General features: G+C 37.4%; 5 protein-coding genes and 1 long non-coding RNA gene across 8 annotated transcripts; 4 read left to right on the top strand and 2 right to left on the bottom strand.

The window, feature by feature from the left end:
• Positions 1–240: 240 nt before the first annotated feature.
• Positions 241–8314, top strand: ddi2 (DNA-damage inducible protein 2). Of its 2 annotated transcripts, XM_056253823.1 has the most exons (10): positions 241–618; positions 1184–1310; positions 1396–1689; positions 1775–1901; positions 2012–2139; positions 2363–2491; positions 2598–2701; positions 3987–4179; positions 5340–5391; positions 5650–5746. In XM_056253823.1, exons 1-9 carry the CDS (start codon positions 481–483, stop codon positions 5348–5350), a joined length of 1251 nt encoding a protein of 416 aa, XP_056109798.1. In that variant the 5' UTR covers positions 241–480; the 3' UTR covers positions 5351–5391; positions 5650–5746. The 2 variants fall into 2 exon arrangements, with proteins under 2 accessions (XP_056109798.1, XP_056109797.1); XM_056253822.1 differs by lacking the exon at positions 5340–5391 and having other exon boundaries at positions 242–618; positions 5650–8314.
• A 483-nt stretch (positions 8315–8797) lies between these two features.
• si:ch73-15b2.5 (rho guanine nucleotide exchange factor 5) lies at positions 8798–13581 on the top strand. The gene is made up of 12 exons (XM_056253833.1): positions 8798–9085; positions 9296–9451; positions 9577–9653; positions 9844–10094; positions 10209–10369; positions 11201–11353; positions 11453–11582; positions 11674–11748; positions 12145–12237; positions 12334–12485; positions 12572–12733; positions 13495–13581. Exons 1-12 carry the CDS (start codon positions 8952–8954, stop codon positions 13535–13537), a joined length of 1587 nt encoding a protein of 528 aa, XP_056109808.1. The 5' UTR covers positions 8798–8951; the 3' UTR covers positions 13538–13581.
• Positions 13582–13955: 374 nt separating this feature from the next.
• Positions 13956–14382, bottom strand: LOC130087525 (uncharacterized). Its single transcript, XR_008807372.1, has 2 exons — positions 14224–14382; positions 13956–14075 (listed from the first exon to the last, which is right to left on the bottom strand). It is a non-coding gene; the product is annotated as an uncharacterized LOC130087525 (long non-coding RNA).
• Positions 14383–14526: 144 nt separating this feature from the next.
• Positions 14527–16207, top strand: LOC130087521 (ubiquinol-cytochrome-c reductase complex assembly factor 2). The gene is made up of 4 exons (XM_056253849.1): positions 14527–14714; positions 15020–15094; positions 15363–15432; positions 16037–16207. The coding sequence occupies exons 1-4, from the start codon at positions 14577–14579 to the stop codon at positions 16141–16143; spliced, it is 390 nt and encodes a 129-aa protein (XP_056109824.1). The 5' UTR covers positions 14527–14576; the 3' UTR covers positions 16144–16207.
• A 1241-nt stretch (positions 16208–17448) lies between these two features.
• tspo (translocator protein) lies at positions 17449–19744 on the bottom strand. Of its 2 annotated transcripts, none has more exons than XM_056253845.1 (4): positions 19603–19744; positions 18420–18593; positions 18138–18276; positions 17449–17967 (listed from the first exon to the last, which is right to left on the bottom strand). In XM_056253845.1, the coding sequence occupies exons 2-4, from the start codon at positions 18590–18592 to the stop codon at positions 17791–17793; spliced, it is 489 nt and encodes a 162-aa protein (XP_056109820.1). In that variant the 5' UTR covers position 18593; positions 19603–19744; the 3' UTR covers positions 17449–17790. The 2 variants fall into 2 exon arrangements, with proteins under 2 accessions (XP_056109820.1, XP_056109821.1); XM_056253846.1 differs by having other exon boundaries at positions 18420–18606; positions 19603–19741.
• Positions 19745–22128: 2384 nt separating this feature from the next.
• LOC130087611 (uncharacterized) lies at positions 22129–23072 on the top strand. The gene is made up of 2 exons (XM_056254019.1): positions 22129–22366; positions 22456–23072. The coding sequence occupies exons 1-2, from the start codon at positions 22249–22251 to the stop codon at positions 23070–23072; spliced, it is 735 nt and encodes a 244-aa protein (XP_056109994.1). The 5' UTR covers positions 22129–22248.
• The last annotated feature ends 529 nt before the right edge of the window (positions 23073–23601 follow it).

Raw genomic sequence — 23601 nt, 5'->3', positions numbered from 1 at the left:
GTAGTGTGTACACTACAATTGAATTACATGTATTTTATTTATTTTTGCTTTATTTATATTCGGTTATTCGCTTTAATTAATGGTATTAGTTTATTTAATTTGATAAATTGAATTAAATGTATTTATTCATTCATTCAAATATTCTATTAATTTATCATATCAAAATGCATTGTTTTGATGTATGTTGTTTCCATTGACAGTGGTTGTTTCTGACTTCCTGTCTCAGTAAGCTACGACACACGTAATCGTTTTACGGCAGTGGCTAGAGAGCTGTGTGAAAAGGAAGTGAACGAATTCTTTATGAGCGAATTGTGTTGGCTTGTTCAGATGTTTCTCCATATGCTTAACTTTTTCATAACCAGATTTTACACAACGTTTTAACAGGACAGACGTCGTCACGTTTCCTGTAGCAAAACCCAGAAATAACGGCAGTTTCTGACAGCGAGAGAGAAGCAGTAACCGGGTTTGACCCCGAGCGCAATGCTGCTCACCGTGTTTTGTGCACCGAGAGACCGCTCGGAAACCACTTTCGCCCTGGAAGTGTCCCCGGAGCTTGAACTCAGGGATTTTTTGGCTCTTTGCGAACTTGAATCAGGAATACCAGCCGGGGAGATTCAGGTAAACATCTTCCAAAAGTGTTGCAACAGTTAGTTAGCTACTATGCTAAGCGACCTGACTAAACAAATTAGTGCCATAGGTCCATGCTATTAATAGCATACTGAGCCTATGTCAACACTTCCAGAAAAAAAAACAAATCTGGAAAGATTAACAGATCATAGTTGCGCTAATGACGAGCATTTAGCAAAGCTGAATTGAAGCTGAAAACGTATTTTGGTCGGTAAAGATTAAACTTGTCAGGAAACCATAATACACAGAATTGTGTGCTGTTAAAACACATAACACGGACGAGTCTTTATTTGACATGGGTGTTGGGTAACATGGGGTAGCAGATAAATCTTTCGTTTTGAAAATTGAAAGGGAAACTTTGCCTGTACTCACATTAAATGGTGCATGAACTGAAACTGAAACAAACAACTTTAAAAACTAAGGCATTTATTTCTGTGAGTTTGGTATTTTTAAGAATTGTTTTGAAATGTAAAGTGATTTAATAGGTTATTTGACAAAAAGAGGATGTGCTGTGTTTTAACATATTGGATAAAATTACGCAACCTTTGCTCTCTAGATCTCATACGCAGAGCAGCCGTTACAAGATCCCACCCGAGCCCTAGGGAACTATGGGCTGAAGGATGGAGATGTGCTAGTGTTAAGACAAGCAGAGAGGTTACTAGGACAACAACCCTCAGTTCCAGGTAAACCAGCATAACTAGATCTGCTTTTTAATGGCTTTATGTGAGCTTATCATGACATTACTCATAATTAATCTTAATGTCTTAGGTCTGCCTCGGATCGATTTCAGTTCCATTGCTGTTCCTGGGACGTCCTCAGGCCAAAACAGACAGCACCATCCCCAGCGCCCCAGTGCCACCCAATCAAGGCCGCCCCAAGCCACCACTCCAGGATCAGGCTCAGGTGCAGGATCAGGCTCAGGCTCAGGCTCAGCCCTTTCTCCCCAGGGATTGGACAACCCCGCCTTGCTACGTGACATGTTGCTGGCAAATCCACATGAGCTTTCGTTGCTGAAAGAGCGAAACCCTCCACTTGCTGAGGCTCTACTGAGTGGAGACCTTGGTAAATAAAGATGATGTGACCTAAATCGATGATTGAATGTTTTTTTTTCCCAGAGTGACAGAATAATTATTCTTCCCTTTTTCAGAGCGCTTCACCAAGGTGCTAGTGGAGCAGCAGCAGGACCGAGCACGGAGAGAGCAGGAGAGAATCAAACTGCTGATTGCAGATCCTTTTGACTTGGATGCTCAGGCCAAGATTGAGGAAGAAATCAGGTAACACATAAGGGGTGAGGTTATATGCACAGCAAAAACATGGTCTATGGCACATGGATCATAAAAAAAAATTAAATAAAAGAATGCATGACATTATTTTACATTTCCAGACAGCACAACATTGAGGAGAATATGACCATTGCAATGGAAGAAGCACCTGAGAGTTTTGGCCAGGTGGTCATGCTATACATCAACTGCAAAGTCAATGGACACCCAGTAAAGGCCTTTGTTGACTCAGGTAGTCAATCGTATTTTAATATATCTTTTCAAGGATATTGTTGAATGCATTATTATATTTTGCTTAAGGTAATGTCTTACTAAACATCATCAATCTATAGTTTTTACTTAATTTAGCATCCTATATTCAGTCATACGCTTCATTCATATACTTGTTTGGGGAATCCTTTTAACATTTGAGGTGTCTTTATATTATGTGCTAATGTTTTATAATCCTTCTTTAGGAGCTCAGATGACGATTATGAGCCAAGCATGTGCAGAGCGATGTAATATCATGCGTCTAGTGGACAGACGCTGGGCAGGCATTGCCAAAGGGGTTGGCACTCAAAAAATTATTGGCCGAGTTCATTTAAGTATGGCATTTATTTAGACCTGCTCCTTTAATATGCAATATGCATATCCTCCAACACTTTCTCTTAAATCTTATTATAATATACAAAATATATATTTTACACCCAGCCCAGGTGCAGATCGAAGGAGATTTCCTGCCTTGCTCTTTCTCTATTTTGGAAGATCAGCCCATGGATATGCTGTTAGGCCTTGACATGCTGAAGAGACACCAGGTCTGCTCGGGAACTTTGATTCATAGCCAATAAAGTGATCTATTTCCCGTAATGGAATCTGTTTAACTTGCCATTAATGTTGCTTTAATGGAATGAAACTAACATGAGGATTTTCCCATATTCCCTAGACACATAGGGTCTCATTCATGAAACACGAGCAGAACGAATTTTTGTGTAAATCGTGTGTAAAGTGGGTCTGGCGTAAATTTTCGGATTCATTAAAATGTTCGTATTTTCCAAATGTTAGTTGGTACACAAGAAATCTACACCTGCTCCCAGCCACGCGTAAATAGTGCGCTTAACACCCGAACGTTTTGCTCATTCATAAGGCTGCATTTTAATTCACCTTAATCGGGTACATATTTGCACAGCATTTTGAAAAAATATTATATATAGTAATTACATACGGTTTTTCTTATTATGAGAGCCAGTAATAGCATCTGCGATGGTGGTCCTTCTCCAGTTTGAATACTATTTTTCCGAAGTGAACTAATTAGTTTTTTGCTCTCAAGCTTAATGTCGAACCATTTTCTTCTCACTTCTGGGAATGTTCGATTAACAGATGAAACTCCAGTAACTGCATCTGTAATATGCTGCCAAGCTTCCTTTTTTTTTAGGACCCGATACGCCACTATGTACGCTTGAAAATAAAATGTGGCGTTTTGAATGAACTTCTGATAATAAAACTTCAATTTCTGCATCTGAGAAATTTTTTTTTTTTCGCATTCATGTCATAATATGATGCCCATATATAGTTGTCAGTCGGATTTAATGGGCGGGATTTATGGTAATTGAGAATGAACGTGCACGCGCATCCCATTTACGACTGATTGGAATTCATTAACACACACACACATTTCACTATCACATCTGACGTTTACGAAGTATTTGTGAATCAGGAGAAGAGTTTTCGGGAAGGTCTCTTTACGCGCAAATCACTCGCATATTTACTCGTATATTTACGAATGTTTCATGAATGAGACCCATAGAGTTTAGCAAATGAGGTTACTTTGTCTGCATGCTATTGTCAGGCTGTGTACTCAGGAAAATATTTTATATCTCACTTAATCTTACAAATATAGCCTGAATAGCTTGTTAGCTATTTTTTTTCTTTCTATAATATTATGTAAACAATGATATTAATATTAAATATAATTTATGTTAAGTTCTGTTTTAGAGTAGATCACCAGTAGAAGTTTTTGTTTTCATTACTTGAGCTTGCAATGCCTGTTCTCTTCTACTTAGCGTTGTTCTATTTCTTATAACTTGATTTTCTCTCATCCAGTGCTCCATAGATCTGAAGAAAAATGTTCTCCTGATTGGGACGACGGGTACAGAGACACGTTTTCTACCTGAGGCAGAGCTGCCCGAGTGTGCCCGGCTGGCATATGGACCAGAGGGACGAGAGGATACCCGGCCTGAGGAGATTGCAGATCGAGAACTGGCAGAGGCAATACAAAGATCTGTGCAGGACAGCGGTGAGATGCATGATATGTAGACCAAGAGATTGCATGGCTAATGGGTTGGAATAAAAGCTAGATTTATGCTGCCTTCACGTGCTATCAGAAATTTCCTACTTCTCAAGTCGTGATTACGAGCTTGTCGCATTCAAACGCTTTGTTGTCGGAAAGAACAGGAATCATGGAGGACGCCAGGTTTATTCTTGCCTGTTTATTTGGAAAATCTTATTGTTATTGCCATGTTTAAAGTTTATGACCCGCCCAGCTCGGGAACTTGGGTATCAAAATTATCCCTGATAATTTTGATGTCCCAGTGGTAAATATGACTTGAGTTCATGTCCAATTTTTGACTAGGAAACTTGTTTAATCTCCGTATTTAATTCCAATTACACACGAAGGCAGCATTAGATTTTATCACAAGGAATGAATAGTCATCAGGGGTTTATTGTAGAATTAAAAGGGATTTCCTTCTTTAGGGATCAGAAGAATTTAAGAAAACAATTTTTGTATAGTTTGTTTATCTTGGTTGCAATACAGAACCACTCACCGAGTTCACAAGGTGGTGTTCATTTAAAAAAAAAGAAAAAAGAAATCAATAGTTTTTGATTGAGCAAGGACAATTTATCAAAAGTGACAATTTAATTAAATTCAAGCTGTTCTGTTGAACTTTCTATTCATCTAAGAATTCTATAAGAATTCTATAATTCAATAAGAAATCAGTTTCCACAAAAATAGCACAACTGTTTTTTAATATTGAGGATGTTTCTTTATCATCAAATCAGCAAATTAGAATGATTTCTTAAGGATTACATGAGACTTTTTTTTTTATTGTAATATTTCACAATATTGAGGAATACTGAGGAAACATGACTTAAAACATGTTAGGACATTGGCTCTTCAGAATGTATTCTTCAGTTTTAACATTGTCACTAGATAACATTAAAAATGTGCTGTTTATACCTGCAAATACTGTAATTCATGTTCATATAGGTCATGTTGATGAAGTTCATGTTTACAGATTACCCTTGAATAATGTGAGTTGAACGCCACCTTGTGTAGCTTATGTGATTGATAGGAGCATGCCTCTTTTCTCGCCTTTTTTCTGGATGTGTTTTTGCTAATTGTTTGCCTCTTATTGCATGAAATGTGTGGCGTTTGTGTGCCCTAACTATGAGCAGGACAGAACTGATGTCATATGGACAGACAGCTGGAGAGGGCTCTACCTACCAGGTACTACAGTCACAAAGGGAATATTTCATTAGCCTAATACAATATTTGACCCAGTAAATATTAGACACAATATATACATTGGTACGCTTTGGAACGGCCTTCATTTTGTGAGTAATTTCTTGAAATAAGTTCAACTTTGCCTGTCTATGATGCTAACTGTTTTTGCATGGTTTGCAGTGTTTGTTGAATTTGCTTGGTTTTATATCACCTATACTGTATGTAGACTTTCAAGTTCATCAGTTACTGTATCTCTCTCAGATATTGAAGATGGAAAAACTACCTCACCACAATCCCTGCCATTTAAACCTCTCAACCAACCCACAACATCGTCAACCTCAAGTCATCCCCACAGTCTCACCCTAGATTGTTCCAAATCTGCCCCAGCCTCTATAAACCAGGGAGCGTCCCCAATTGAAATTCCCACATCGATTGAATCCTCTCCACTTCAGCCATTAAAAGTTGGTGAACCCTCTCCAGATCCCTCTGATGACACCTTCAGATCTCAGTCCCAAGGACTGGCCGATTCAACATCTTCTTGCTTGCAGACGGATGCAGATGCTCCCATCCCAAGAACTCTTCCCTCTCAGGAACCATTCTCTAGTACTGTGCCCGAGGACAATAAAGTGACTGGTGACATCATTTCAGGAGATTCCGGCAGTCCAATGGACACGGTTTTGGGGAAGAATATCACTTCCTCTGGGACTGTAGCAGCAGAATCTCCCTTTATTCTTTTTAACCCAGGCTCTCAGACTCTAACACTGGATCAGGAAATGGACATGGATGTTTCTTCCAATGCAAAACCAGAAACTGGCCATGACTTTCCTGATCAGTTCCAGAGAGACCAAGGTAGTGTGATTGAAGATGTTTCAGGGGCCCAACCACAATGCATGCCTGTTCCAGATTTGAGCCTTGAACCCTGTCCTGCTGAGCCAGCCACTACTTCTGTCAATGCAGACACTGAAAAGAGTGTAATACCCTGTGAAAGAGACCAGCCAGAGTTAGATAACATCCCTTCCTTGGCTCAAGCCCTTAAGGAGCTCCATAATCTTCTGATGTCCAGCAGCTGGCCAACAGTTTCTGGAATGAATCCTCTGTCTGACCCTAATGCTACAACATCAAGACAATCTGTTGATGAGGTGGACCAGGATCATGCTGCAAGAAACCGAGCCACTCTGAACCCAACTATTGACACATCCTCTAATACTGCCACAACAAAGGACAAGAAGGGAAGTGTTGCCAAAGCTGAATTTACTTCTCAATCAGTGAGGGATACTCTAGATGTACCGAGCAATCCAAGGCACACAGAGAACCAAGCTTCTACTCTGGTAGATCCTATAGTGGAACAAACTATTCAGCACCCTTATGCAGCTGAAAGAAATTGTGCCCTTGTTATTGAGGAAGGTTCTGGGCTGGTGACAGCTTCTTCCCAGGGAGATCTTGAGCTCCCTGAGGGCCAGCAAGTGCAGGACATTGTGGACGAAAACCCCTCAGGCATTGACATATCAGCTGACCAGTCTCAGCAACGCCCCCTTTCTGTTGCAGCTGGCATATCAACCAATTCCAGTCAAGGGCCATCCCCTCAAACTCAAGCGACTGCGGCAGATCCTCTTTTCCTTGGAGACTCCAACCAACTTCCATCACAGGCCTCGATGGGACAGTTTCCATTAGAGCACATTCAGAGGATCCAGGCGTCAGGGTTCTCCGCTCGTGAGGCCGCTGAGGCACTGGAACAGGCTCAAGGAAGCGTGGAGCTTGCCTTATTGGTGCTGCTTGCAAGAAAGATCACTGTGCCCACTTAGACTCTAAATCAACTTTGTAGGGATGCCGTCAGTCAACATATGAGCCTTTTTCATCCTGTGGTTTTCCTTTAGCAGTCCTCATTGTCTTGTACTTGATGGTCTTATTCTGGCTCTCTACTTTGCCACCATACATAATGTTTAAAAATAGATATGCGAGAAGCTGGCCATATTTCCCTTTCAAGAGAACGATAAAGTCTGTGCAGTCTTTTTTAAGTTTTGCATGTTGCCTCAATAGTTCGTAATGGATTGTTGATTTTATTGGTTTGGTTTGAATAAATTTGATAAACTGTCAGACAATTTACAGGAATATGAATAGTTTACATTATGTGGTGGGGCTCTGTAATGAAATGAATGTGTCAGAAATAGACCTGTTTCCTATCTTCCAACAACTGCATGGTTTTAGATCTCAAAATTGATTTATGTGCCTGATGTTTACTGACCTTACACAGAATCTTCTGAAGCATCTTACTAAATTAATTTTGTTTAAATGTGATCGGAACAGATAGTAAACCGGTAAAGCACCAATTTTAGAGTCCTTTTCCCAATTTGAATTGCCGATAATGTTCAAGCTGAGGTTTTCTCTTTAATAACCATTTTATTTGATAGTTGCCAATCCTGTATAACTTGACATGTTTTCTATAGGTTGCCTTTGGAAATTATATAGTAGACTTAAATACCATAACCTTTTGCGTTCATAGTCCATCCTTGAACAATATTGTCAGTCTATTATCAGTAGTATTTCTTTTTATCAAATTCATGATGTTGTGGTAGTGTTTTATATTGTGTTTTCCATTAAAATGAAATTGACAGGACAAAGTTGGTGCTGACAAAGTGTTCTACAGGAAGAGTTACCCCCCAATATGCCCTCAGGGCAGCAACCACTACATTTTGTTGGGATGTCTGTTTTATTCTCTTATTTGTTGTCCCTTGTCCCTAAACACTTGATTTTAGTGTAAAGTCCTGATGTGCTCTGTCCAGCTGTCTATGATCTTTTGTCATGTCTACCCTCTTGTCATTTTTGTAATCTCTGGGTCATATATCAGTTGTGTTCATTCTATTTGAGAAACTCAGTTCCATCTTGTATACAGTTTAAAAACCAAATAAAAGGAGAAAGTGATTCTTATTTCAAGCGTGAAGTTATGCTTTTTAGTATGATTTAAGTGTAATTATTATTTGACAGAAATCATGTCAAAAGTGTTTAAAAAAATACGGACTAAGCATGAGACTAGCATAAACTGCTTACATTTAACAACGTGTCACTGATTCATCTTTTATAATAATAGGGTGATTCTCACATTGAAGTGTTTTGGTTAAATTTGACCTTAAAACCATAATATATATTAGAGAAGGAATATTAATTAAAACTATTTTATTCAGAAAATAAAGCATATTTTTAGGAACATTAGGTTTTTATTTATTTGCACTATTTAATTGTAATGAGATGATAATGATAATCTTGATCCCATTATTTCATAAGATGACATGACACTGAGACACGGCATTACATTTTCTTTATTGTTTCTTTAGGTTCAGCCTTCGCCAAAGCAACGCCCAATCAAACGCAGCAAAATTGGTTGTGGGAAATTGGACAGGTGAGGACGCTGAGTCAATTAGACCCAGACATATCTTAATCCAGTGGTTTGGAAAGTACTCCAGTGGCGTATGAGTATCTGCGAGTAAAAGAGGTATTTTATTGCGATAATTCAAAGTTTATATTCAAATTTAATACTACGCATAAAACTGCGAGAAACATTACCTTAAATGGCTCATGTCATGGAGAATGAGAGAATGTGGGCCGACAGAGATGATGTAACAGAAGCACTAGATGCTCGTCCCGGGCTGGATGAACAACACATAAATGTGGAGGACTGTGAAGCGTCTGTAGGGCTTTACTCGTATGTAATTAAAATACATTTTAACTCTGACGTACGTTTGTTACTCTGTTGTTCTGACATGGCCTAATATCATAACTATTCATATCCTAACCTGTAGTTTTATTTCCTATTAGCCGCCTACCTCGCAATAATTTTTTTTTAAAAGCTTCAGATGGTGCCAGGATGGTGTTTCATTTTTACCTCTTTTTCATTTTGATCTCTTTTCCTTAGTGCATCTCAAGGGTTGTCTGAAGCTCTTAGATCTGTTGCAACCTCACAGTTATGGAACTTAATGGGGTTTTCTCTGCCCATTTCATCCCTTTTTTCTTCGGAGAGCTCCAGTCTGGAATCATCTGACATGAACTGGGAGGACAATGAGGTGAAAAGGTAACACAAAACTATAATTCAGGCTTCCAGTGTGTCCATTTCAACAAACTGTCCATTTCTGTCCGTACATCAGCCTTTGCACAGAAACAAAGCAATTAAGCATTTAAGCATTCTTCTCGTTTCAGGGCAGATGCAACTGAAGTCGATGCACAACAAGAGGAAACGTATGTTGCCAAGTTTAAATCCAAGTACATCAACAGTTGTAAGTTTACTGATGAATCTTGCAAAAACGGTCAACCAAATGCTGTAGCTGGGTCACATTTCATCCAAACAGCAAAAGACACACATGGTCCTAAAAATCTTTATTTTCATTACACAATATGATATGAATTTATTTACCAAAATGGTAGCACCAAATATTGCTTTCATATGTTCCAATTTTGTTTTCCTAGCTGTCCCTTTATATCAGGAGTATTGGATGAAGTCTGTGAAGAAGGATTTACAAAGAGCACAGCACACAGGACTTTCAGAATTGGTGGCATCGGTGCGTCGTCATGGTCTGAAAACTCCTCCTCCTTTAAGCCCAACCTCTGTGTTGAGTCCACCAGGACTACATGCTAAGCCATACGCTCTATGGCAGGAGTTACCGCAAGTTGAGTGTCTGCTGAAGTCCCTCAGTGCGCAGGAGATCCAGCTTCAGGAGGTGTATATTGCAGGATACCTACAAGACTCCACATGCTTGCAAAATGTGACCTTGGTCTGATGGCTACTGTAAAGTTACACTACTCATCCCTCTGTTTTTGTGATTTTGGGCTAGGCCATGTTTGAGCTGATTGTGTCAGAGGCCTCGTATCAGAAGAGTCTGGTGGTAGCTCTGAATGTGTATCAGTGCTCAGCAGAACTCAAACAGATCCTCTCCCGTGTGCAGCATCATGTTCTGTTCTCCAACCTAAAGGACGTCTGCAGAGTCAGTGAACGGTAAGGATACATGCTTGGATATACAATACAATACAACACAATACAATTATGTAAATGAAAGATGCATTATGCTGCTTTCACTTGATCTCACTGATTGCCAAACTATAAATTTCTATACATCTAATGATAAAAAAAGTACAATTACAAATATTATGTGAAAATGTTTGTTTATTTAATAGTATATTAATCTAACGATTTACATACACTACCATTAAAAGTGTTTTTTTTTATTCTTTTATTCAGCAAAGGCTATATTAAATTGGTTTAAAGTGACAGTAAATACATTTTTATAATGTTACAAAAGATTTCTATTCAATGAAGAATCCTAAAATCAAAGAATGTAAAGAGATGTCTCACTGTTTCCACAAAACTAAGCAGCATAACTGTTTTCAACATTGATGATGATAAAAAATGTTACTTGAGTTTCTGAAGGATCATGGACACTAAAGACTTTCGTCATGGCTGCTGAAAATTTAACTTTACAATCACAGGAATATATATATATATATATATATATATATATATATATATATATACTTTATTAAAATAAAAATTATTTTATATTTTTATATGGTGTATATTCATATTTAAATATAATTTTAAATTGTAATAATATTTCACAGTATTGTTTTTGCTGTATTTCTAATATAATGGCTGCTGAAAAATCTGATTTGCCATCACAGGGTGCAGGGTAAATTACATTTTAAAATATTTAAAATGGGGAAATATTTTACCATTTCTTTTTTTTTACTGTGTTTTTGAACAAATGCAGCTTTGTGTGTGTATATATATAAATCATAATGCAATATTACTTTATTTGGGTTTATTTAGGATTCTGCAGGACCTGGAGTCCCATCTCAGGCAGGATGTGGTGATGTCACGGGTTGGTGATATTGTTTTGAATCACCAGCAAGACTTCCAACAAGTCTATGTGCCGTATATCACCAACATGATGTACCAGGAGGCCATCATCACTCAGCTGCTGTTTGTTCCATTTTTATTCCATACTGAACACATCATTCAATTTAATATTATAGCATTGGCATGGTAGCGTTCTAATTACCATTTTATACTTCCCACCAGGCAGAGCAACAGGAAATTTGCATTGATCCTGAAGAAACTAGAGAAAGATCCACAATGCCAGAGACAGACGCTCAAATCTTTCTTGATTCTTCCTTTTCAGAGGATCACACGGATGACACTCTTACTTGAGGTTGGCTTTCCTTTATACAGGCCAGGGAGATGTGTTGGCTCTTCAGAGTCTCATCTTTTTGTGAACATGAATTGTTTGTGTTTTGGTTTAGAACATCCTCAAGCGAGCTAAAGGTGTTTATCTTAATGTCTCTAATTTGATGGAAGCCATTGAAGCTGTACGTAAGGTAGGCTGTCATGCTTTGCTTTCAAAATAATAAATGCCCCTGATATCTTTATATATAAATTATCTTGGATCTTTTCTTAGATATTAATTGATCCATATTGATCAGTATTAGATACTGTATGGAAGCCTGTTTCTGGCACGACATAAAAAAAAAATGTAATTGCTACTTTTTCTCACAATTCTGAGAAAAAAGCTCTTTCTTGCAATTGCGAGGGGAAAAAAGTTAGTCGTGATTTTTTTTTTTTATCATCCAATTGTGAGAAAAAGACAGAAGTCACAATTACCTTTTTCTTTTCTTTTTTATTCCGTGGCAGAAACAAGCTTTCATAATCAGATGCAATTAATCTGATACTTTATAAATTAATACATTTGTAATTTCATAAATCTGTTTGTGTAGATAGTGGAGGAGTGTGACAGAAGTGTCGAACAAATGAAGAGGACAGAGCTGCTTGTTTGTTTGGACAAGTTAGTGGATTTCGGAAATGTCAAGGTATAAAATCTTAATGTACAGGTAAAAAAAAATTTCTTCCTTTTTTTTCTTTCTGCTGTCATATTTTTAAACCTGTTTTCTTCTGTTCTCAATCAGTCCATTCCATTAATCACCAGAGGGCGTCATTTGATTCAAGAGGGAACTTTGAAGCAACTAATTGTTGGTGGCGATAACAAAGTCTCTGTAGTCTCTCGCAAAGATGTATACATTCATCTCTTCAATGATCTTTTGCTCCTCTCTGTTAGAAGGTATGATCTGGTGAAATGTTTTTGTAAGGTTGTTTTATGTTAAAGTTTTGATATCCAATGTTATTGTTATTTTACACTCCACTCAGTGGACACAGGTTTGTTGTGCAGGACCATGCACTATTTCCTGATAATGTGCGTGTAGAGGAAATCAAAACAATTTTGGGACTACCCGCTGAGTCCCTCCTGCTCCATCTGCCCAAGAACCACAATAGGTCTTCCACCGCCCTCATATTGGCTGCACACACACGGTAACTTTCACTATACAATATATAATTCATTGCCAAGACTACAAGTATGGGGGTTGGACAATGAAACTGAAATACCTGGTTTTAGACAACAATAATGTATTAATATTGTGTAGGGCCTCCTTTTGCAGACAAAATTCAATTCAATTGGTCTTGGGAATGCCAGAGACAAGTCCTTCACAGTGGCCAGAGGGATTTTGAGCCATTCTTCCAGAATAGTGGCCAGGTCACTATTTGATGCTGGTGAAGGAAATTATTTTTGGAATAAGAATATTTGACTCCTAAGTGGCTCAAAAAGTATTTAGATCCAGGTTAGTACCTAAACATCCCTTTCAGACAGCTTCCTCTTGCATCAACAGCTACTCCCGTTGGATGTGATTTGTCCTACGTGGTGGTATGCTGACATTACCCTGTATACCATGGCTTTCAATGCACTACAAAGACTTGCTGTCCTGGTCACAGATGAGCCAGTGAGATGCACAGCAATTTGAATTCCACTATTGAACTCTTATACGCCTCCCATTATGTTGTGTGGATTGCTATTTTATTTACAGCTGTGCTATTGCTCAGCTAATTCACACTCTGTTCTTACTGGTAGAATGTAAAATCAGTGAAGATATAGACGTGAAACCTCCAACAGTTTCATTGTCCAACCCCTGTATTTATTATCTTAAGCACTGTTTATTTTGAGAACATTTTGGTTTGAAAAATCTCAATTCTTGTGTAAGGTAATATTTAAAACAGTAATACTTGTCTCTCCTCAGGTCAGAAAAAGAGACCTGGATCAAAGTTTTGTCTTCAAAATAAGGGATAGCAAGTGTGGAAATGCTACGTGAAAGGGTATCAAACTATGCATTGTAAAGTGCTTTAAAATATAAATTTTAATGGAATTTTTTATTTTCTAGAATATTGTTCCAATACTATGTATATTTTATGTATTCATGAATAAACTGCTGTAGGCAACTGTTCAACGTGAGCTTTATTTCAACAAAACACAAAATACACAAGAAATCTTCAATTGTAATTATCCAGTTGCTGGGATTTGTTCCCTTAAGTGTCGAATGGGCTTGTTCAACAAGACCCACTGTAGAAAATGTTTCTGTTCTTCCATTTCAGCACCACCTATTTTGAGAAGAGAAAATAAAGGAGTTAAGTTTCGGATATGTTTTTGAAGGGTGGGGGTGAACAATGCCAAGTTGTTTTTTGCTGTTTCACCTGTAAGTCCTTTTTGTCGTTGTTGATCGGGAGCTACGTAATTGGCTGAGGAGACATTAGGTCGAAATCTGAGAGGTTTCTTGCGACCCAAACACCCGCAGCAAATAAACCCAGGTTTACAAGGAGATTCCTGTAACAATAAAACAAATGGGATCACCACAGATGCTGGCAGGATATTTAAAAGAATACATTTGAACATCACTTCGGGTATAGGAGTTGAACGCAGCAGTAACGTTAACGTTCCTGTTTGTGTCAGATCATTTACAACGGTAACAAACCTTCTAAAGTCATTTCTGTCCGCTGCAAAATGGCAAGCTGTGCTTATCCAGCCCATGACGCTACCCGATTTCCCATCGACTTTCTTTCCGCTCATTTTATTAGGTACTAAATGATTATTTTAGTATTAGCCGAGCAAAGGGTCTTTGAAATTACCTTGAGATTTCTACGGCAAACCACGAGGTTAACAGTATGGCACTACGGAACCTCAACTGGGACAAGCCGTATTTAGAGACGGGCAATTCGTTCTATAAGGGATCAATTTTGAAACGCCGTATTATTTGACCCTCCACGGCTTACAGTTTTCAGCACAGTGCAGTTGTGAAACACCACCTACAATTCCTGTACGTTAAACATGTCTGCCACCAGATACCGTCGATTTCTAAAGCTATGCGAGGAATGGCCAAAGGACGAATCAAAGAAAGGGCGAGATTTAGGAACATTTTTACGCCAAAGAGTCGCTAGTGCTTTCCGAGAAGGCGAAAATACACAGGTAGGCGATTTACTAAGTGAATTAACTTAACGTTAACTTACTGCACGATTTACCCTTGCTGCAGACCTTGCCAGTTGCAAGACAAGTCAAATGTCATCTTTCATATTATGCGCAGTTCACGCGTTCAACAGACAGTCGCTAACATGTTATTAGGATATGTTAGAGGAGTTCTTTTTGTAACATGTACTTGAAGGTTTATTTTCTCTAGCTTGGTGTATGTTTTTTTTTCTTGTAAAAATACTTTTTAAGCAACAATACAAATATCTTATGCAACATTGCCTATGTTGTCTTATGTCTCAATTTAGATTTCAGACCCAGAGAAATGTGATCAGCTGTATGAAAGTCTGGCTCGCATCAACAGTAATGTGTACAAAGAAAAGGTGAGTGGAATTTCTTAAAAGATTTTTTAGATCTAAGTTTATTTTTATATAATCAGTTTTACTTAAACTGGCCTGTCTTCTTTAGAAATGTTGTATTTTTTTTGTATCTTTACAATCTTCATAGCTCGCATATTCTGTGGAGACTGGAATATGTATTGTCACAACATCTTTCCTCGCATTTTTTGTAGAACGTCTTTCATTTAGTTGATTTGATTGACACAAACCTTAGTTTGACAACATCATAATATTTTTGTCTGTTTGTTTTCAGTTTCCACGAGCAAAAGATACAAGTTTTACAGGTGTGACAGTGGAAGAGTGCCGAATACTATTGGCAACAGGTGAGGATTAAAACTTAATCCTGTGATGGTAAAGTTGATTTTTCTGATCCTGTCACATGATCCTTCAGAAATCATTCTAATATGCTAATTTGCTGCTCAAGAAATATTCTTCAAAACAGTGCTTCGTAATACCGGTGTGTTTGTGGAAACAGTGATGTAAACAATTTTCAGGATTCTTTAGAAAGTCAATGTAAAAATCTTTACTGTCACTTTTGATGAATTTAGTGTGTCCATATCGAATGTTTTAATAAAAATAACAAATAAATCTTACTGACCCCAAACTTTTGAGTAGTGTATATAAAGATTTGTTTAAATCTTAAATGTAAAGTACTAGTCTGTAGTGACATTCAGTGTCATGTAGCATGCATCTCATAATCTAGTGAAGAGACAACAATGTAGTATATATATTTTTTTAATTAGGGAGGAAACATTTTGTTATTGTTGCATTGTATTGTGAATTTTCACTATAAGAGCCGTTTGTTTAGATCACCTTTACATTTCATGTCAAAGTAATGGTTCATTAGCTGTCATTTTTATGTGTACTAGAATGTGAAAGGTCATTTGTATTACTAGCTGGTTTATTTTGTCTTTTTGTTTTTTGCAGGAAACATGCAGCAAGCAGATGAGGTAAAGAAGGGATTGTGGAAGACACTAACGGAGCGCTTCTCCTCTAAACCTGAAGATGGACCCCCTGAAAAAACTGAAAAATAATCATCATACTGTACAGATCTTATCCCTCTTTGCACTTTTTCAAATAAAACAATTAAGGAGTGTATTTAAATCTTCACTTCTAACAACTGTAGCTCTCTTGATGGTTGAACAGAAACTTCCAAGAAGTAAACGGACGGATGGTTTCATTCGGAGAGCTTTATTAAAGTTAGAGAAATGTGATAATTCAGGAAAAATAACATTCAGTTTCATAGATTATTACTTGCATATTATTTCTCTTGAATCCATAATGCAAATAAATATTTTTTGTATTTACCGTAAACAACCCAGTATGTTTTATGATTCCACTGGATAAAAAGCCATGCTAAATTATGTACATTCTTTAAAATTTAACTTAAACTTACAGGGTTAGTTCACCCAAAAATGAAAATTATGTCATTAATGACTCACCCTCATGTCGTCCCAAGTCCGTAAGACCTCCGTTCATCTTCGGAACACAGTTTAAGATATTTTAGATTTAGTCAGAGAGCTTTCTGTCCCTCCATTGAAAATGTATGTACGGTATACTGTCCTTGTCCAGAAAGGAAATAAAGACATCATCAAAGTAGTCCATGTGACATCAGTGGGTTAGTTACTTAGAATGTTTTGAAGCATCGAAAATACATTTTGGTCCAAAAATAACAAAAACTACGACTTACTACTAAATCAAAATATCTTAAACTGTGTTCTGAAGATGAACGGAGGTCTTACGGACTTGGGACGACATGAGGGTGAGTCATTAATGACATAATTTTCATTTTTGGGTGAACTAACCCTTTAAGACTATGTATTTTTTTTCTAGATGGTTGAATCCTCTGTTTTGCATATGTAGTTATGGGGTGTTAAGGTAGGTTCCCTCAAAAGAATCTTTATTCAAATTACAAAAAAAAGAAAAGAAAATCAGACTTTTGTCTTCATTACTTCTCTTAACATAATTTGGGGTTATATATTTATTCCTTAAAGTCTAAAGTAAAACAGTAATGTCTTTAATTTCCATTTTAACAATCCAGCATAATTTATTGTGAATTTGTAAATTGTGAAGAAATTTTGTGCAATTTGTAATTTAGGATTAGGATGAAATGGCAGCAGTTTACTAATAGTTGCATAGACAAGTGAACTATCAAAGCGGAGTGCACACTGGGGAATTTTCTGGCAGATAGTGATAAAATGGCCCACGCCATGGGAAAATATGTTCATAAAAGATAGATGATAAAAACCTACCCTGCCTGACCACCACCCTGTGACCAGACCTTGGTGTTTGAAATAAAATCTATGTTGTAACTGAGTTTCCTTTCAAGAAACGGAGTCGTTAAAATAATTTTTTATTCATAAAAATAGGCAAGAAGACAAACAAACATTTATTTATTTTAATTAAACATTTTAAGTTGGAAGAACCTATAAACTGATCTGTGTAAAATGCTGAGCTTAAGTGAAAAAAATTATGGAAGCATTAGAACATTCTCATTTTATAGCCTTTCCTGCTCTTATAATTAAGACATGGTGAATTTTCTGATATTATAAACTTGTAAGTAAAGTTTAAAAAAAAATCTTTCATAATTAAATAGTAACTTCAAATGGCCAACAAGCAAAATAAAGTAGTTTTCTAGTCAGTTGTGTTAGTTAGAAAGGTGTTAGTTTTTATTGGCCTCTTTAGTCGTCTTTTTTGGGATCTGGATTGTCTCTCCAAATGCAGTAGTTGAGGCAGGTAGCTAGGCAGAGCCAAGCCATGTATGGTACCATGAGCAGTGTTGCAGTGCGGCTGATGGGATACCAAGACACCATTGTGGCTGCCACTGTGCCACTCAGCATCACTATCTCTATCATTGCCTAGATATGAAAGAGCAACAGAAGAACTGTACTATAGAGATTCAGTCAAGCATGTCTTCACAAAAATCTGATACTATCTCATAGCTATATGCAGAGAAACTGGTCCTGGTTTCCCTTTAAAGTAGTTAAACTGAACAATATGATTTTTGAACCTCAGAGTAATGTCTCACCAGTTTAATTTTGTGTGCTCCGAAGAAGATGGGAGTCCAGGCCCAATTAAGTGCCAGCTGCAACCCATAGAGCCCCAGTGGCACCATTGCATCCTGGCTGAAGCCTCCAAGCTCTTTCCACACAAGGTATGAACCGTAGCTTAAAATAAATAAATAAACTTATTCACACCATCTGGAGGTTTCTTTAGTTACTTATTAACTTTTAAACTTAACTTCAACTTCCTTCAAAGCTTTTAAATGCATAACTGACAGAAACAGTTAGTGGCCACTGTTTGAACTTACCCCATGCCAGTGTAGAGAGTGGTCCACACCACTGGAAAGGCAGCATTAGGTGGCCTCCATGAGGGTTTATTGAGCGTGGTGTACCAGGTCTTCACCTCCTTCCGTGTGATGAGACCTCCAAATATCCCACCAACGTGTGGCAGGGCAGTCAAACTCAGCATAGGAATCCACATCCTTTCAATGCAAACTGGCAAATTAAGATCCCTAAGCATTGCCTATGTACATACACATTGTTTTAGTCTAATTGCTCTGCACCTCCTTGTCTGTTTAACACGTCTGACAGCTTATCTCCACAGCATGTGAGTCAAGGAGGCCAACAGTAGCTTAGGGCTCATTAGTAGTAAAATAAGGACATCAGCCTTCAACAAATGCAATCATACAACATTAGCTTGATGCAAAAAATAATAATAATATAATAATATGTAGTAATTAATATATAGGCCTATAAAAAGAAGTAAAATAAATGAAACATTCAAATATAATCCTATTTTGCTATAGCTATTGGGTAAACATGTAAACACACAAACAATTGGTTGCACTTTATTTTACAGTACGTGCACTTAGGCTAGCCTACAGTGTAGGGTACTTACAAGTACTGGGTAATATAAGGTAACTACATGGGTTAAGGTTAGATTTAAGGGTGAGCTCAGGGTGAGTACCTAGTTATTATCCAGTTATTACAATGGCTAAAATAAATACATAGTGTGTACACGGGGAACAGAACTGTAAAATGCTACCAAATAAATGAATACAAATAATAAACATATTTTAAACGTAAATATGAACTGCGTTCTAAATAAATGCCTGTTTGGCGAAAGTTGTCACATTTTTTCTTAATAAATAGGCGAACAAAATAATCAATATTTTGTTTAAAAAGCTAATTTGAATGAACTTCCAACAATGGAATAATAGAATCAAACATAATAGAAATTTGGTTCATGCCAGTTCAGTTTGTCCTGCTATGTGAGAGACTCCACGCACGTACCCTATGACTACTAAAACTGTGCCGAATATTAGACAGTATTCTTCCTTTCGTGCAAACAGCATGTGGCTTTGTCGCGAAATGTCACGCAGAACAATATTTAACGCGCGCTACAGATGTTGGAAATTTGTTTACATAAACGCCGAATCAAGAGTTTGCGTGTTGTACTCATGGTTGTAACTACAGCGCTGTTGTTTTTACCTGACAGGTCGAAGAGCTGCTCGATGTTATGCGAGGACGAGAGAAGTCTCGATGGCCTTCTATGACCGGAATGATCTTGAAATCATAAACTTTGTGTAACACAGTGGGCGTGCAAGAAGGACTACTGCTGCTCTTGTGTCGAAACAATGCTACTTAAATGTTGGCCACTAGAGAGAGTCATGTAAATATCTGCCGCTCCCTCGTGTTGTGAAACGATCCCTCAGCAGAGTGGTGTGTTCTAGTGATGTGTCGTTCATGAACGATTCGTTCATTTTGAACGAATCTTTAATATGACTCGGGACTACCGAGTTGTCTCAGAGAGTGATTCGTTCATTTTGTGTTGATCGCGCATGCGCATTGCGCAACATATGGTTTCTGAATCTGTACTGGAAATGATTAGTTCATCTCTCTCGAGTTCGGGTTCGGGACGGGTCCGAGTCTTTCGTTCTTCCTGTCAGTCCCATAGAGGCTATGCTGTCAGTACCGGAAAAAGTAATGATTAGTTCATCTTTCGAGTCTCGAGTTCGGGTTCGGCCGGGTCCGAGTCTTTCGTTCTTCCTGTCAGTCCCATAGAGGCTATGCTGTCAGTACCGGAAAGAGTAATGATTAGTTCATCTTCTGAGTCTTCGGGTTTGAGTCCTTCGTTCTTTTGTCACGTGACTTGTCACCGTATTGAATAGCCTACTAATTCACAACCTTTTTACAAACAAGCACGTAGTTAATGTATAATATAATAGTAGTTAATTAATGTATAATATATAATAAAACACACCACAGATGCACAAGAAACATTTAAAGAAACGGACAGGGACAATAATAAGATGGAACTTTTATTTTTCAGATAATGTTTATTTCACATATTTTGTATTTTAATTCCTAAATATAAAACAATATACATTCAGACGCAGTCAATAATACGAATCTAATATTGTATTTGATGCGAGATACCAGCGGTCACGTGACAAAAGAACGAAGGACTCAAACCCGAAGACTCGAAGAAAATGAACTAATCATTACTCTTTCCGGTACTGACAGCATAGCCTCTATGGGACTGACAGGAAGAACGAAAGACTCGGACCCGGCCGAACCCGAACTCGAGACTCGAAGATGAACTAATCATTACTCTTTCCGGCCCTGCTGTATCACACACGGCACGGCCCAGCAGACAGATCAGAGTCAGACACTGACGAGTCGACAACTAACGTCTCGAGACACAAGAGGAGGAGAACAAACCTGATAAATATGAAGTTGCAAAGGAAAGAACGTCTCGGATGAGGAGGTGAGGTGAACTAACAGAATCAGACTGCAATAGCCTGAACTTAAAACCCAACAACTAATCAATTCGTAAAAATTTCGGTTTCTTATAATTTGGCTTTGGCTGCATTACCCTATAATTTATTTTTATTCTTTTTACAAATGTAATCAACATTTTCGTAAGTTCTAGATGTGTTGGGATATTTAACATGCCATTTTAATTATATTATGCTGAAATGAACGAAATGACTCGAAAAAAGATTCGTTCATTTTGCTGAACGAGACTCAAAGATCCGAGTCAGTAAAATGATCCGAACTTCCCACTACTAGTGTGTTCAAGAAGATCAACGCGGCGCAGTAGCTTGGACGTCATAGTGAAAAGTTTGGTAGCCTACTGCGCCCAAATAAAATCTTACTGAAAGCTAACTTTTTGAGATATCAACCTAACATTTGGAACACAACTTGTTCAGATTTTTTTTGCTTTGATTTTCTTGCAGTTTTAGAGTAAAACATGTTTTGTAAAATAAATATTTCATATTAAAAAAAAATATATATATATTTTTACATGTTCATAGGCTTAAACAAACTTCTAAAACGTATTTTCTATTTCACTTTCATAATTTCATTAACTTTCACTTCTACAATTGTCTTCTTTAAAACAAGACCAACCTTAGGTCTATATTCCAAAGCATTCTTGAATTACAACCATTTAAGTTTGGATAGTGCATTTTCATGTCTATGCAAAAAAGGGGGTGTCAGTAAAGGGGTTAATTTTTGGCAGTGATGGCTGCAAAAATGTATTCCTTTTATTGTTTATATATCTGGTACAACTGCATTTTCTTTGGTTGTATTTAACTGTACATCATTCCATCTCCTGCCACTGCAGGAATTACAATAAAGCCACTATGACATCATAAAGGGAATTGTTAGGAATGCTTCTTTTAAACATACTAACAGCAGGTGAAAGTACTGAGGTCTTATTTTGCTGCTAACAAACAATCTCAGTTGAACACATTTGACTTAAGAGAGCAATTTTTGAGACTATCTACTTTTCAATGAATTCCTACGACTGTTCCCAGTCTTCTTACATTCCACCACCTCAAATATGCCTGAATAATGGTAAGAGAACATGCCTAACAACACTTAAAGTGGTTGATTTAAACCAAACAAATTATCGAGCATAACCTTTAAACTAGCTATTTTTGATGAAAAATAATCATTTTCATTCATCCAAAATGCTGTGCAATAAATTGTATATGAATTATGATTATGATATTTTTTAATAATATTTCTTCATACAACATCAGTTAAATCTGATTGAAATATTTTTGCTTGTTACATTAAATTACATTGTGTAATTTTTAAGGACCCCCCACGACCCAAAATGACTTCATGGCACCTCCATCTCCACCTCCTCCCTCACTGCAGGATTACAGAGATGAGGTGGAATCTACCGCCCTTCCAAGATCTGATGCGATTGAGACCCATTGTGGTGTTATCAGACCTGAAAGTAATTTCCTATAACATTAATATCACACCAATGTTGCAGTTTATCAGTATAGAGGTGATAGAGATATTTGGTTATGTTTTTATGTTTAGATTTGATCTGGGATCCTCCAAATCTTAAGGAGCTTGGTCCAATGAAATTGTTGGGTGTTTACAACCTTCCACCAGCCTTCTGGCCTGCCAGCTTAAAGGATAGGGTGAAGAATCTTGGCATTGATGTGGATGGGACAAACAGAGCTGATGACAGCAGCAACATAAAGAATCCATCCTCCTTCGTGCCATATGATACAACGGACCTTCTTGAGAATTCGAATTTCTCGACACCTTCCCATCATGCAAATGAGGATATTTTTGACATAGTAGGCCTCTCTGTTGATGAATACTATGGACAGACTGAGATTGCTGCCATCACAGAGCAGGGAGAGGACAAGTACGAGCTGTCTCTCAGCCCTGGCGTCATGGAAGCAGCAGCCACTGATTCGGAGGAACTTCTGTCTTATTTCACAGGCTCAAGAAAGAGAAAAAGGGCTATTTACTCTGGCAATGAGTTCTCTCCTGCTGCTGCCGAACGTTTTGAGATGCATGACGATTTTGAGCTCTTTGAGCCTCCACATTCAAAGCCTCGCCTGGACTCTTGTGAGACTGTTGAAGATGTTCTCTCTCTTTGTCATTACATCTACTCTGACGAAAGCACTGATTTTTACGATTAAAGCAATGTCTGTGGCAATCATCTGTGGATTTTGTAGATTCAGTATAAAATGAGCTAGATGAAAATCAAAGTGTAGCATACCACATTTCGGTAACACTAAGGTATAATTTGTTAAAATTATTTAATGCATTAGCTAGCATCCAAGTAATAATGAGCAATATATTTTTTTTGTTTACAGCATTTAGCCGTGTGGGCAGCGCTCCAACATGTAACATGGTAGTGCTTTTTTTTTTTTTTATAAATGATCTGAGGTTGAAAAGTATAAACCATAAGATTGACAGGCATTTCCGGGCCTGCTTTCTAAAAATAATAATAATAATAATAATAAAAAAAGTCAGAAATTACTTTCTGAAAAGACCTTTCTGTTCAAATAAAAAAATCCCAAGTACTTGTTCAAAAATATAAGAATATTTGTAAATATATATATATATATATCTTCAATGTTTTATTATTTTAGAAAACATTTCTGAAAATAATGATTAAGTTAACACAAAAGATCTGAGAATCTGATATATTTTTTGAAAAAGTTC

This window comes from Rhinichthys klamathensis, unplaced genomic scaffold (assembly GCF_029890125.1).
Source record: "Rhinichthys klamathensis goyatoka isolate OS25496 unplaced genomic scaffold, OSU_Roscu_1.1 h1tg000109l_1, whole genome shotgun sequence".
In the NCBI taxonomy this organism is placed as follows: Eukaryota; Metazoa; Chordata; class Actinopteri; order Cypriniformes; family Leuciscidae; genus Rhinichthys; species Rhinichthys klamathensis.
This window is presented reverse-complemented; position numbering and strand designations above follow the sequence as displayed.